Source organism: Cynocephalus volans, chromosome 17 (genome assembly GCF_027409185.1).
Source record: "Cynocephalus volans isolate mCynVol1 chromosome 17, mCynVol1.pri, whole genome shotgun sequence".
Lineage (NCBI taxonomy): Eukaryota > Metazoa > Chordata > Mammalia > Dermoptera > Cynocephalidae > Cynocephalus > Cynocephalus volans.
The window spans coordinates 7,462,284-7,475,275 of NC_084476.1; the positions used below are offsets into that span (position 1 = coordinate 7,462,284).

Below are 12,992 nucleotides of genomic sequence, written 5' to 3' on the forward strand. Positions count from 1 at the left end.
CCCCGCCGCTGCCCCGCCCACGCCCCCCGCCTCCCCCCGCCGTCGCCCCTCCCCCGCTGCTGCCCCTCCCACGCCCCCACGCCTCCCCCCCCCCCCCCGCCGTCGCCCCTCCCCCAACCTCCCGCCCCCCGCCTCCGCCTGCGGCCCGGCGCCGACACACCCTCCGGGGGCGCAAGAAGCGGGGCTGCGGCCCTGCCCGCGGGCTGGCGGCGCCTCCGAAGGCGGCAGTGGCTGCAACCCACGTAGCTGGCAGGGTGACCGCAGCGGTCTTGCCAGAGACTTGCCGCCTCGCCTTTGGGACGTGTTCAAAGAGGTTCCTGGTGGGAGTGGGGATAGAAGTTCCTTAGGCTCCCGGAGCATCATGCCCACTTTTATCCCATGCCGGCGTCCCGGGCCTTTCTGCAGCCCCAAAGCCCGCCCTTCTGCCCACACTAGCCCCCACGAGCCTGAGGCCGGGGTAGAGATGAGAAAACCGAGGTGCCGCTGGCGCTAGAAAGCGCTGGTTTTCTCCCTCAGTCCTGGACTGGTTCCTGGCCGTCTCCCCAGAACCTGGCACTAGGCCAAACTCCCGGGGGCACCCAGGAAATAGTGAATAAGAGACGGGCTGGCTGCTAACCCATTTGACAGCAGGGAAGGCTGAGGTTCACAGAGGTGACGCCTCTTGCCTGTAAAAAGAAACTGGGAGCTGTGACCCCGGTCTGGCCTCCAGAAGGTTCTCTACATCAGAAGTTTCCCAACTTGGTCTGCAGGCCTCAAAGCACCAATTGCTGCAACCACAACCCCAGTAAAAACAGCAGGTTCCGGATCCGGTCCAAGAGAATCGCTCCATAGTTAGGACTGACCGCAGGGGGGAGGCCACCCCCCCCCAGCCATCAGCTCAGAACCTGGGGAAGGTGGGCGCCCTGAGCCTTGCCCAGCCGCTACCCTGAAGCTGGCACCCCTTGAATCACCCTGTGACTCTCAGTCTCTCTGCCAGCCAGGCCCCCATGTCACCCCTCACACCCCATGTAGTTACTCAAGTGCACGGCTAGGAAGAGTAGCTGTGAGTGCTTCAAGGAGGGAAAAGGTATAGAAACAGTTCACAAACAAAGCCACAGCTCCAAGACCCTCAGAAATCTCCGAGCCCCCTGGCACCCCCATGTGGGTTGTGGCCCATGATGGCAAGGGGGCCACAGTGAGCCTTGTGGGGCTGGGTGCCCATGGGTGGCTTGAGGCACCTTCCTGCCAGGAGGCGGTATGACAGCTGGCCTCCCTGGGACAGTCCGGGCCTCATGGATCCTCTGGGCCTTCCATGCTAGTAGAAAGCAAGTGAGGAACGGCCATGAAACACAGCAGTTGTGTGGCCTCGGGGCGGTCACTCCCCACTGCGGCTTCAGTTTCCTCATTTGTGAAGCTCCCCTAGGGGAGGGCAAGTATTTGCATTGCCTAAGTTTCCATCTTCAGAACTACCCTGTGTGACCTAGCTGTTATTATCCCCACTGTACAGACAGCAACCTGCTGCTCAGAAAGAGGGCGTGTCTTTCCCAAGGTCACACTGCATGCATGGAGGCAGAGCAGAACTAGAATCGAGTCTCTGAATTTCTGGCCCAAAGCTTCTACTCTAGTTCAGGTGTGAGCTGAACTGGTGGAGAAGCTGAGGTCCCAGTCCCAGGGTCACAGGCGGCAGGGACATTTACTCCCTGCTGCAGAAATGGCTCCAGCCCAGAAGACTGTCCCTTCCTGATGCACAGGCACCTGTGACATGAGTGAGGTCATAGTGCTCCTGAGAAGAAAATGGGCCCAAACTGCCAACAAGGACGCACCTGCTGAGCACCAGGGTAGACAGTTGGCCAGAGGCAGAGATCAAGGTGGAGGTGGACTGGCCAGCTCCTGGATGAGCCATGGTCCACTGCACCCCTCCATCTACCCAGTGGACATTCAATCCTGTCTAGCCCTCACTCTGCAGAGCAGCTCCTGAGTCCAGGGTGGGACATGGCCCAAAGGGATCCCCCACCTGGGACTGGGCCACCGTGGCCTTTGACTTGCCTTGCCTCCTGCCCACACCCAGGTCAGGGCTCCTCAAGGAGCCTACACATCTAGGTAAGTGGCATCTCTAAAAGCACAGCAGCACCTAGGTCTGGTCAGGTGGAGAAACTGAGGCACTGGGATCTGAGACACTCATATCTCCTATGTTTATCCAGTCTGCCCCTCTCTCTGCATCTCCATCTCCTCCACAGTAGTCTACCATCTTCTCATAATTCAACCATTATAATTTCTTACTCAAATCTCCTCGCTGGTTTCTCTGCATACCCTAGTTGCCCTTCCAACCTTCTCTCTATCCAACAACCACAGAGGTCTTAAAAACACAAATCAGAACAGGTTGTACCCTTTTTGAAACCTTTAATGATTCATTTTTTCCTATATCGATTTCCAGTTGTTCTAGAAACGGTTGAACTTTCCTCTCCCCATTGGATTATGTTGGCAGCTTTGTTGAAAATTAATTGACATTTAAATATGTATTAACTTCTGGACTCCCTATTTTGTTCCATTGATTTGACTATCCTTATGCTGATATCACACCATCTTGATTACTGTGGCTATTATCTGTCATTTGCATTTCCTATAAATAGTATAAACTGCTTGTCAGTTTATATAAGAAACCTGCTGAATTTTGATTGGGGATTGCAATAAATCTGTATATCAGCTTGGGGAGAGTGGACATATTAACAACGTTGAGACTTTTAATCCATGAACATGGTATAACTCTCTACTTATTTACGTCTTCTTAAATTTCTCCAGCATTTAAAACACCTTAAAACCATTTATTAAGAAGTGTTCAAAGCTATGTACATGAGCAATAAGGAAAGAACTAAAACTGTCAGGTCAGTTTGTAGGAGGCCACATCTTGAGATGATCTTCATTTGTGAATTCAATTTTTAGTGTTTTGTTTGTTTGTTTTTGGTGGCAGGCCAGTGGAATGGACCTTTGTGTCAGCAGCACCATGCCCTAACCAACCGAGAAACTGGCCAGTCCTAATTTTTAATTTAAACCAGAGGTGTATCTCTAAGAAAGATAGTGTTGAAGTACATACCCTTGAGTGTCAGAAAACTGCTTTATTTGATGTGAAATCCCAGGTAAGAATCTTTTAGACATATAGACTAGCAGGACCCAGAGCTAGAAGTGCTGGAATTTCATAAGATCCTTTCAGGTAATGAGTGTTCCAAAGGGAGCAGGTGGGGGTGAACAGCCTCCAGGTGAGAGAAAATATGTAACTACCAAGGGATCTGTGGCATTGGTGTGAATAAGTTCACCTCTCATGTTAGAAGAGAGAGCTTCTTGGGGTCACAGGTATGGTTGCTCCAGGGCCCAGCTCTGAGGTGGATATTTCATTGGACACTTTGGGTGACTTGACAGGTGGAGACCCAAGTCTTCCGTTCACAGAAGAGGGAGACTTGACAGGTTGGGGCATCTTTGACCGGTGGTATAAAAGTCCTCAATTTCAATGGGAGTGCCAGAAGGCCCATCTTGGCTCAGATGTCCAAGCAATGTTTTGTGGTTTTCAGTGTACAGGTCTTGCCTATCTTTCATCAAATTTATTTCTAAGTATTTAAACTTTTTTGATGCTATTGTATATGATATTTTAAATTTCATTTTCCAATTGTTGATAGTCTATACAACTGATTTTTGTATATTGATTGGCCTTGTATTCTGCAACCTTGCTAAATTCACTGATTGTGGTGGATTTTTGTAAATACCTTAGGATTGTCTAAGTCGTCAATAATGTTGTCTATGAATAGAGACAGTTTTACTTTTCACTTTATTATCTTTGTGTCTTTTTTTCTTGTCTTATTGCAATGCTGAGGACCCCTAGTATAACATCAAAGAGAATTGGTGAGAATAGCTATTTATTTTTTAGGAAAAAGCACTCATTTGGTCTTTCACCATTAAGCATGATGTTATCTGTAGGTTTTTCCATAGATATTCGAAGTCAGGTGAAGAAGTTTATTCCCAGTTTGTTGAGAGATTTTATCATGAGTGGGTGCTAATTTTTGTCAAATGCTTTTTCTACATTTATTGAAATGATCATATGGTTTTCTCTTTTATTCTAGAAATGTGGTAAATTACATCAATTTGTTTTCAGGTGTTGAACCAACCTTGCATTCCTGGAATAATTATACGTCAATAAAGTTGATTTTAAACTTTTTAAGAAAAAAATAGACAGAGGGGGAATGTCTGGGTTAAAAGAGATATAAAAGACATAATCGATCACAGTGTGTGGTACTCATTTAAATTCTGATTTTTTTTTAAAGTGCAAAAGAACTATTTTCATGAGCAGTTGGAAGTTCGAACACTGATAGGATATTTGAGGACAGCAAGGGGTTATTGTTGATTTTTCTAGGTGTGATACTGCAGCTAAATTTTTGAGGTATGTACTGCAATATTAATGAATGTGATGATTTATTAAAAAAGGCTGATGATCCCCAGTACTCTTAGGATTATATCTTGAAGACTGTGCTTCTCCGTCCTCTGCCTTCACCCACTGCAATCCCACTACACTGGCCTGCTTGTGGTTATTTCCACGTGTCAGACTCTTTCTTGCCGTATGGACTTTGCACACACTGTTTCTTAGAGATGCCTCTCTGATCCCATCCCTCTCTCCACCAGAGCAGTCCCTTGTCATATGCCCACATGCTGGCACATAGCAGAGGTCTGAAGTCTCCAGCAGTGACATGGAGGAATGTGAGGGCTCTGGTCCCTTCTCTCTCCCTCTACTGCTGTTGTCTTAGCCTAGGCAACCATCACCTCTCACCTGTGCCTTCGCAGGAGACACCTCACCTCTCTGCCTGACTGCACTCACCACCCCCTCTGATCCACCCTCCATATTGCAGTCAGGTGGCCTTTCTAAGGGCCTGCTCTGAATTTTGTGGCCACTTGTCTGAACTGAAGGAGAAGCTCAATGGATGTGGTCTCATCCAATCCCCCATAGAGACAGCTCGTGCACATAATGTGGAGCAGGCTTCCTCCTGTCCTCTGTTTCTGTCCTCTGCCACCCAAGGGCTCTGTACCTGCTGGTTGCAGAGGGGCCTGGGTGTGTAGAGACTGCAAGGACCATGCCCTGCAGCCATCTTATGGTAAGCACCAGAAGCCACTTTGCCACTGCCCAGGCCTGGGCACCGGCCCCAGGAATACAGAATGTACTCCAGGCTGGACCCTAGGTTGCCAGTCCCCACCCAGAGGAACACAGAGTCCAGTTATTGGGTTCTTGGAAAAGTCACATCAGGGAGTTTAATGAGTTACCTATGGGGCTGTTTTCCACCCCTGATGGTGCAGAGAAGCCTAGGAGGTCAAGCGGCAGCAGGGGGTTGGGCAGCTGGACAGGGCCTCGGCCAACTACAGCTGGCAGCTAGAAAAGCAGGAGTGGAAAACACCCTTCTCTGACGGAAAACAATCTTCTGGCTCTGGCTGCAGCTGGCTTGCAAGGCATTTCCTCTGCTTGGTGACCATCCCTGTGGGTGGGGTAAGAGGTTGGTGGTGGGGAGCAAGGGACTGGGTCAGAGCCCGGGTCCCAGGCCTGGTCTGCCATGGGCTTGCTGCATGACCTTGGGCAAGTCACTCCTTTTCAGCAACTTCCCTTTCATAGCCTCAAATGGAAAATGAAGAGAAGGTGGGGGAAAGAGGGGGACACACTGAATGGACACTCTCTTTTTGGCCCCTCAGGCCTTGAATTGCGTGGTCCCACCTCTTCATCCTACTCCTGGTCTCCCTCTCCTCCCCCATCCTCCTTTCTTGGAGAGTAGAGGCAGGGGAGCATGATGGTTAGAGCTCTGGGCTCTGGAATCAGACGAGTCTGGGTTGAGTTCTTTGCCCCTCTGGGCTGTGTGAGCTTAGACAAGAGGCTCACCTTCTCTGAGCCCCCATTCCCTCATCTGTGAAATGGGGACACTATTTCCTGCCTCTGGAGCTCCTGGGAGGATTAAATAAACTCAAGTCCAGAAGACACTGGATGGAGACTCAACAGATGGTAGTTTTACAAACAAAAGATCTGAGTGAGACTAGGGAGCAGCTGGCAGAAGACAGCGGGGGTGAGAGAGGTGTCCACACCCCCCTCTGCAGATCCGGACCTCTGCATTGCCTCGGCCCCAGGGCTGCAAAGTCCCTCATTCCATAAAAATTTATGGGACTGGCCAGTTAGCTCATTTGGTTAGAGCATGGTATTGATAACACAAGGTCAAAGGTTTGGATCCCCAGAATGACCAGTCGCCAAAAACATAAGTAAATAAATAAATAACATTAAAAAAATAATAATAAAATTTAACAGCCAAGCAAAGAGAAGCACTCAAGTTCTGGCTTGTGACCCCTAGGGTTGTGCAATGAGGGGCCTTCTTCGGCCCAAGGAAGACCCTCACAGGTGGGCCCTGGTTGAATGGGGTGTGGAGGAGCTGGGGAGCCCCTCCCCCACTTCTCCCCTCCTCCTCCAACCTCTCCTCCAGCCAGCCTGGAGTTCCACTATTAGTGACTTCTGTGGTATAAACCTGGGGTCGGCAAACTATGGTCCGAACCTGTTTTTGTAAAACCTTCATGCAAACTAAGAGTGATTTTTACATTTGTAAATGGTTGGGAAAAAAAATCAAAATAATAGCATTTCATGACATGTGAAAATGATAATGAACTTGAAATAAGTGTCCACAAATAAAGTTTTATTGGGACAGCCACGCCCACTTATTTATGTGTTGTCTGTGGCTGCTTTTGCACTGCAACGGCAGAGCTAAGTAGTTGCAACAGAGACTGTATGTTCCACAGAGCTGAAAATATTTACTATCTGGCCCTTAACAGAAAAGGTTTGCAGGCCCTGGTTTAAGCGAAAACAGTTTCGAAAGTGGAAATGTCTTGGGGAAGATTCTGTTAGAGCTGTTAGGTAGGAGTCAAGAGTTCCTGTCTAATCTTTCAGTCACCTACCAGTCAAGTGACTGGGTCATGTGCCTTCCAGGAGTCTCCCTTTATCCATCTGTAAAATGGACACAGTGATTTCTCCTCTCTTTACCCCAGCTTTGCTGGAAGGCTCGGTTTAGTTTGTCATTCACCCCTAGTGGGAAATAACTCAGCCTCTCTTGTTGCCCAGATAAGAGAAGGGGGATACTTACAGGGAGATGTCTGTGTCACACTGAGCAAGGGGAGCAGGGAGAAAGAAAAACACGTGCAGAAGAGACAGACTCTCCCAGGGGCTGTGTCTGGGGATAGCTGGCAACAGGGAGGCCACTGAGGCAGGGGTTGCCGCCAGCCCGCCTCCCGAGGCTCAGGGCCCATGCCAGGGCACTGGAGACAGGCCACTGCATTCATACATATTTAATCTTGTCTTACCCAGCTCACTCAAGCAAAGCCAAAGTCCCACAGTGACCCAAATACCTACGGGATCTGCCCCGACCCACCTTCCCTTTCTTTCTTATTTTTTTTAAAAATTAATTAATTGATTAATTATTTTTCCCACCTTCCCTTTCTGATCATCTCTCTCTCCCTTCCTTTTCCCTCCTCCTCTTCAGCTCCAGCCTCCCCACCTCCTTGCTGGACCCTCCTGCCTCAGGGTCCTGGCAGCTGCTGTTCCACCTGACTGCCTATTAAAAATTGCCCCCTGACCCCCACTGCCACCTTTCCAACTTTGTCTTTTTCCCTAGCACCCTTCTCTGACTGTCGGATACACGTCCTACTCCTCCTTTCCTTGCTGTTTATGAACACTTTGTCCCTAGAGTGTGAGTTCATGAGCACGAGGATTTTATGGTCACTACCTGGCACGTGTGTAGGACTCAGTGAATCTTTGGAGAATGAATAGATGACTGAATTTAATTAATTCATTTAAAATAATTAAGAATTATTATTTAATATTAATTATAAGCCAGACACAGAAAGAAATATACTGCATGATCTCACTTATATGTGGAATCTTAGAAAAAAGTCACATACTTAGAAATAGAGAACAAAATGGTGGTTACTGGGGGTTGGGGTGCGGGAGAAGAAATGGGGAGACATGGGCCAAAGGATACAAAGTTGCAGATATGCAGGATGAGTAAATCTAGAGATCTAATGAACAAGAAGACTTTAATAATATCGCTTTCGATTTTTTTGCTAAGACAGTAGATTTTGGATGTTCTTGCCACAAAAAGAGTATGTGAGATGGTGGATATGTTAATTTTCTTGATTATAGTAACCACTTCATTATGTATATCAAAACGTGTTGTACACCTTAAATATATGCAATGAAAATAAAAGAATCATTATTAAGAATTAAAATAAAAATTATCTTTTTGCTACCAATTATTGCTGTCTGTGCATCAGATTTAATTCTCATTTAATTCTCCCCCCAGTCCCGTGGGGGAAGGGGAGGCCCCATTGCAATATTCATGGTTTAAGGATGAGGAAACTGAGCCCACAGAGGTGTCTGAGGCCACCCTCTTAGGAGCAGGGGCTGCTGGGCTCCTAGTCCAGTGCTCCAGGAAGGACCAGAACAGAAGGGTCGTGGTCTCGCTCTAGCCAAAGCCCCTCCTCTCCAAGGCAAAATAATTGGACGAAGAAGCCAAGTCGGTTAAAAAGAATCGTTTATATTCTATACACACACACACACTGGGTTCAGGATGACAGTGCCAGGTGTGGACAGGGGACAGCTGCTGCCGCCCCCACAGGGTCTGCCCTTTCCTCTCTCCACCGTCCTGGTGCCCCGTGTCCCTGCCCAGCTCCCCCTGAGGCTTGGGGCAGGCAAGGAGGCTTCACCCCCGACCCTGCCTGTGGGCCTTGTCACCCAAGGGCAGCCTTTGACGCCTGCCTGTGTGCTCAGGCCCTCCGTGTCCCTGGGGTCAAGGCCGCGTGCAGGGTCGTGTTTACCGAAAGTCTCGCTGACACACGGGGGCAGGAGGAGATGACGTTCAGCTTGCAGCAGCAGGTGGCGTGGGCGATCGCCACCCTGTCCCGCTCGCAGCCCCGGAGCTGCAGCCAATGACCCTCCCCGCTCAGTAGGGGAAGGGCGACACGGCGATGAGCAGGACGAAGACGCTCTGGTGGCGCGGCGCCGCGGCGCGCACGGTGAGCCGGTAGAGGCCGGCGCGGGTGAGCGCGCGGCGGGTGTAGACGGCGCCGAGGCCGGCGCGCAGCGGGCGCAGAGCGAACGGGCTGCGCGGGTCGGCCTCGAGCACGCTGAGCTCCGTGCGGTTGGCGGGGACGCCGGCCTCGGAGAAGGCGGCGAGGCGCGCCACGTCGTGGTGGGCGCGCACGCCCAGGGGCAGCGGCAGCAGCCGGTACTGCAGCGTGGAGGGGCCGCCGCGGCAGTCCTGCGAGCAGCGCCGGAAGCACGTCCTGCGGGCAGCACAGACGGACCGACGGACCGGCTGACCCCGGTTGCCCTCGGGGCGTGGCCCGGCCGCATGAACCCGACTTCCCCCCCCCCAGCCCCTGCAGTTGTGCCCACGCGCTGCGCCCGCCCCGCTCCCCCCGCGCCCCAGACGCCGCCTCTACAGCGCCACTGTTAGCCCATTTTAGTGATCCACAAACTGAGGCTCGAAGGAGCCGGAGACATGTCCTTTCCCATCGGAACAGGTCCGCCCAGCGGACTTTCCCAGTCCCTGCTCCAGGGCAGCCCAGCGATAAAACTTAAGACCCTTCAGGTCCACCTGTAGGTGCCCCGGGACTGAGTCAGCCGCTCTGGATTTGCAGCGCAGGGGTGGAAGTTGGGGCTCAAAAAAACGTGCTTAGCCTTGCCCAGGGCACCCACTTGGGTCCCCAGGCGAGAATTCTCGATTTGTAAGGTCCGGGGCAAGTCACCGGCCCCAGGAAACTTTCCCAACTGCACCAGCTCCTGACCCCAAGTTCTCATGTCCCTGTGTCTCTTTATGAGTGTCTGTAGCCACTGGGAGCAGCGCCGAGGAAAGATGCTTTGTGTTTGTGTGTCTGAGTCCTGGGGTTTTGTATGTGTCTCCGGGTGGCATTCCTGTGTCAGGGTTTTATGTGTGTTGGTCTGTCCCCCCATTCTGTCCCAACTCTGGCCTCTCCCTGTCCCCGGTGCTCCATGCACGCCCACGGGCACCCATGCAGGGAAGGACAGCCTCAAGGCACGCTTGTTCCCCAAGTGGCTGCACCGTGTGCTCTCCAGGGCACACAGCCCAGCCCACGAGTTCTGACAGGGCTGCTTCCACTGGCCTGGGAGGCCTTCCTGGGAAGGGGGTGGAGTGGGTTCCAGCCACACAGGAGCCAGAGTGGAGGCTGCCCAGCTCCTGGCAGAAAGTGTGCCCCCGGCCCCACTCCCCAGCCAGCCCAGCCCTTACCCGGGGCTGGAGCCCTGCCGGTAGGTGGCGGGACAGGGCGTGTCCACACACTGGTAGCTGCCGCGGGTGTTGAAGCACATTTGGCTGGGCCCACACTCAATGCCATCCTCTTCGCACTCGTTGATGTCTGGGTAGAGCAGGTCGATGGGGGTGGGCGTGGAGGAGAGTGGGGGTAGGGAAGAGAGGGGGGGAGGCAAAGATGGAGTGAAGGAGAGGGTCCCAAGGCAGGAGCCAGAGGACGCGTGAAGTGGGGAGAGGAAGGGAGAGAAACAGTCCTTTGGTGGACCAGCGAGGTGGACAGCCCCACTCCCCTTGTCCCCAGCCAGACTGACCCATGACAGTCCAGCCAGGAAGCCCCTAACACCTCCCCATCCCCCCAGGGGCTGGGACTTTCCAGGGCCAACTTCACTCTCCAACCCAGAGTGCCCATTGCCCATGGACAGAGTGCCCATCCTCGTCTCCCTCGGTGGAAGCCCCGCTGAGCCCCTGATAGAGAGCGGGATGCAGGCAGGCCAGGCGGGCATGATTCCCATCTTATGGGGCAGGGGACACTGCATGACGCCTGGCTCCCACCTGTGTCAGGGAAAGTGTAGCCCACTTGGGAGCTAAAGGACATTGCTACTACGACCAGCAGCAGCTGTGCCAGCTCTGTGCCCACCCTCTACAGGTCTCATCCCAGCCATTTGAGAGGGGCACTGTGTTAGCCGCATTTCACCAGGAGGTTGAGGCTCAGAGAGGTGAGTGAATGGCCCAGGGACACACAGTGGAGCTGAGACAGGCCATGTAATCTCTCAACTTCTGTTTGGATCTTGGGCCCCAACCTGTTCTGGATCCTGGGGCAGGGGCTGGTCATGCGACCCGTCTGACCTCCTCTCCCTGCTCCTACCTCATGGGACCGTTGTGAAAATGCTGGAGAGAACGAAGTGGGTGAGATCCCCACACGCCCCCTCCCACGCTGCCCTGCCCTGGCCTCTTGGGCATGGGAGGCAGCCAACTCGGCCTGGCTCACCCTGGCAGTTCTTCCCGCTGGGGAGGAGGCGGTAGCCGGAGGGACACAGGCACTGGTAGCTGCCCTCAGTGTTGCGGCAGGCATGCTGGCACAGGTTCCTTACCTGGCACTCGTCGAGGTCTGGCCCGAGCATGGGGGAGTTCAGGGCGGGTAGGGGATGGGGACAGAGAGACACACTAAGTCATATATGACCGGGTGGCCACACATCTGCCTGCTGGGCTCTGGAGCAGGCCAGGAAAGTCCCCTTTCTGAGGCAGCCCACTCCTCCCTGCCCCACTCCACCCAACCCTGCATGGCACCTTCCCACTACAGACTCCTCTGCCCAGGCAGGAATGCTGGAGCGTCAGCCCTCACACAGGCCACCTCCCCTCCACCTGGTTCTGAAGTATGATGCCAGCCTCCACTCCAAAGGCTGTCACCAACCCCCATGCCCTGGATTCGCCAGTCCCTCTTACATTCTCTTGTCTACCTGGAACATTCCTCCTTCGCTCCTGAAAATCTCTCTCCCTGACTGCTTTACCTCTGAGTGCCAAGAGGAGTGCTTCTAAGTGGGTTCCTGGGGACATTTGTCCAGGAGGCCCTACCTCTGACAAAATGTTCTGAAGTCAAATGGTTTGAAAAATACTCCATCCCCTTCTTGGAAGCCCCTTGCCCATTAGCACAGCCAGGGCTCTAAGATGCCTTATATCGAGGAAGTGCCCATCGGCCCGCACCACCCAACCACTTGCCTGTGAGTCCTGGGTTTCTGAACTTGGTGGGTGGTGCCCCCATGCCCAGCCTAGAAGCCCGAGGTGACACAGCAGGTGTGTCCCCATGGGATGGTTGGGGCCTAGCCTTACCCGTGCAGATGCCGTTCTGCCTGATGAAGCCAGGGGGGCACCAGGCCCGGCCCATGCTGCTCAGGGTGCCAGGACGTGGCCGGAGGGAGACCCAGGCTTGGTAGGAGCCTCCAGGGATGGGGGCCCGGGGTCGCAGCCAGGGCACAAAGGGACTTCGGTGGCTGACAGTAGTCTCATTTTGTCCACTCCGTTGCAGAGGGATGCAGGTCTTGCCGTCATGGAGAAGGGTCTGGCCTGGCGGGCACAGGCAGCGGTAGCCGCCCTGGAGGTTGCGGCACTGGTGGGCGCAGGCTGCAGGCAGCTGCAGGCACTCGTTGATATCTGCAGGGGCGGAGCCGCAGGGTGTACGGGTGGCTCGGGGCTCGCCACAGCCCGTGGCCACTCCATCTGGCTCCAGTCTTGCCGCTTGTGCACACCTCCCCAGAATCCAGCTGCCTCCAAGCCGCCCCTCCTGAACTCACCAGCACCACTGCCATAAACACCCACCACCTGTGAGCCAGAGCCCCAGGGCGGGGGTGGGTGTCCCCATACCTAGGCAGGGCAGGCCGGGGCCCTGTGTCTGGTACCCCCTGGGGCAGCCACAGCGGTGCCCGCCTGGGGTGTTCTCACAGAGCTGGTTGTAGTGACACTCGTCCAACTGCTCCTGACATTCGTCCACATCTGGGCAGATGGGGTCATGGTCAGGGGCAGGGCCTACCCAGGTCCCTTCCCCCAGGGGACACACCATCCCCCTCCACAACTGGGCTTCACCCCCTTCCCTTCTCCAACTTCGCACCACCTCTGCCAATTATACCAGGTTGGAGGTCAAGGTTCTGGGGCCAAAAGAAAGGAAAGGGCTTAAACGGTAGGCTTTGGAGGCAG

At 53.5% G+C, this 12,992-nt stretch overlaps 1 protein-coding gene across 1 annotated transcript in view; it reads right to left on the minus strand.

Annotated features, from left to right (window-relative positions):
* Positions 1 to 8,558: 8,558 nt before the first annotated feature.
* HMCN2 (hemicentin 2) overlaps positions 8,559 to 12,992 on the minus strand; it is a 147,134-nt gene continuing 142,700 nt past the window's right edge. The window contains exons 94-98 of the mRNA XM_063081964.1: positions 12,663 to 12,791; positions 12,132 to 12,452; positions 11,293 to 11,412; positions 10,284 to 10,410; positions 8,559 to 9,318 (exon numbers count right to left, since the gene is read on the minus strand). Of these exons, the coding sequence (XP_062938034.1) occupies positions 8,976 to 9,318; positions 10,284 to 10,410; positions 11,293 to 11,412; positions 12,132 to 12,452; positions 12,663 to 12,791 (1,040 nt within the window). The 3' untranslated portion in view covers positions 8,559 to 8,975. The remainder of the gene's footprint in view (positions 9,319 to 10,283; positions 10,411 to 11,292; positions 11,413 to 12,131; positions 12,453 to 12,662; positions 12,792 to 12,992) is intronic.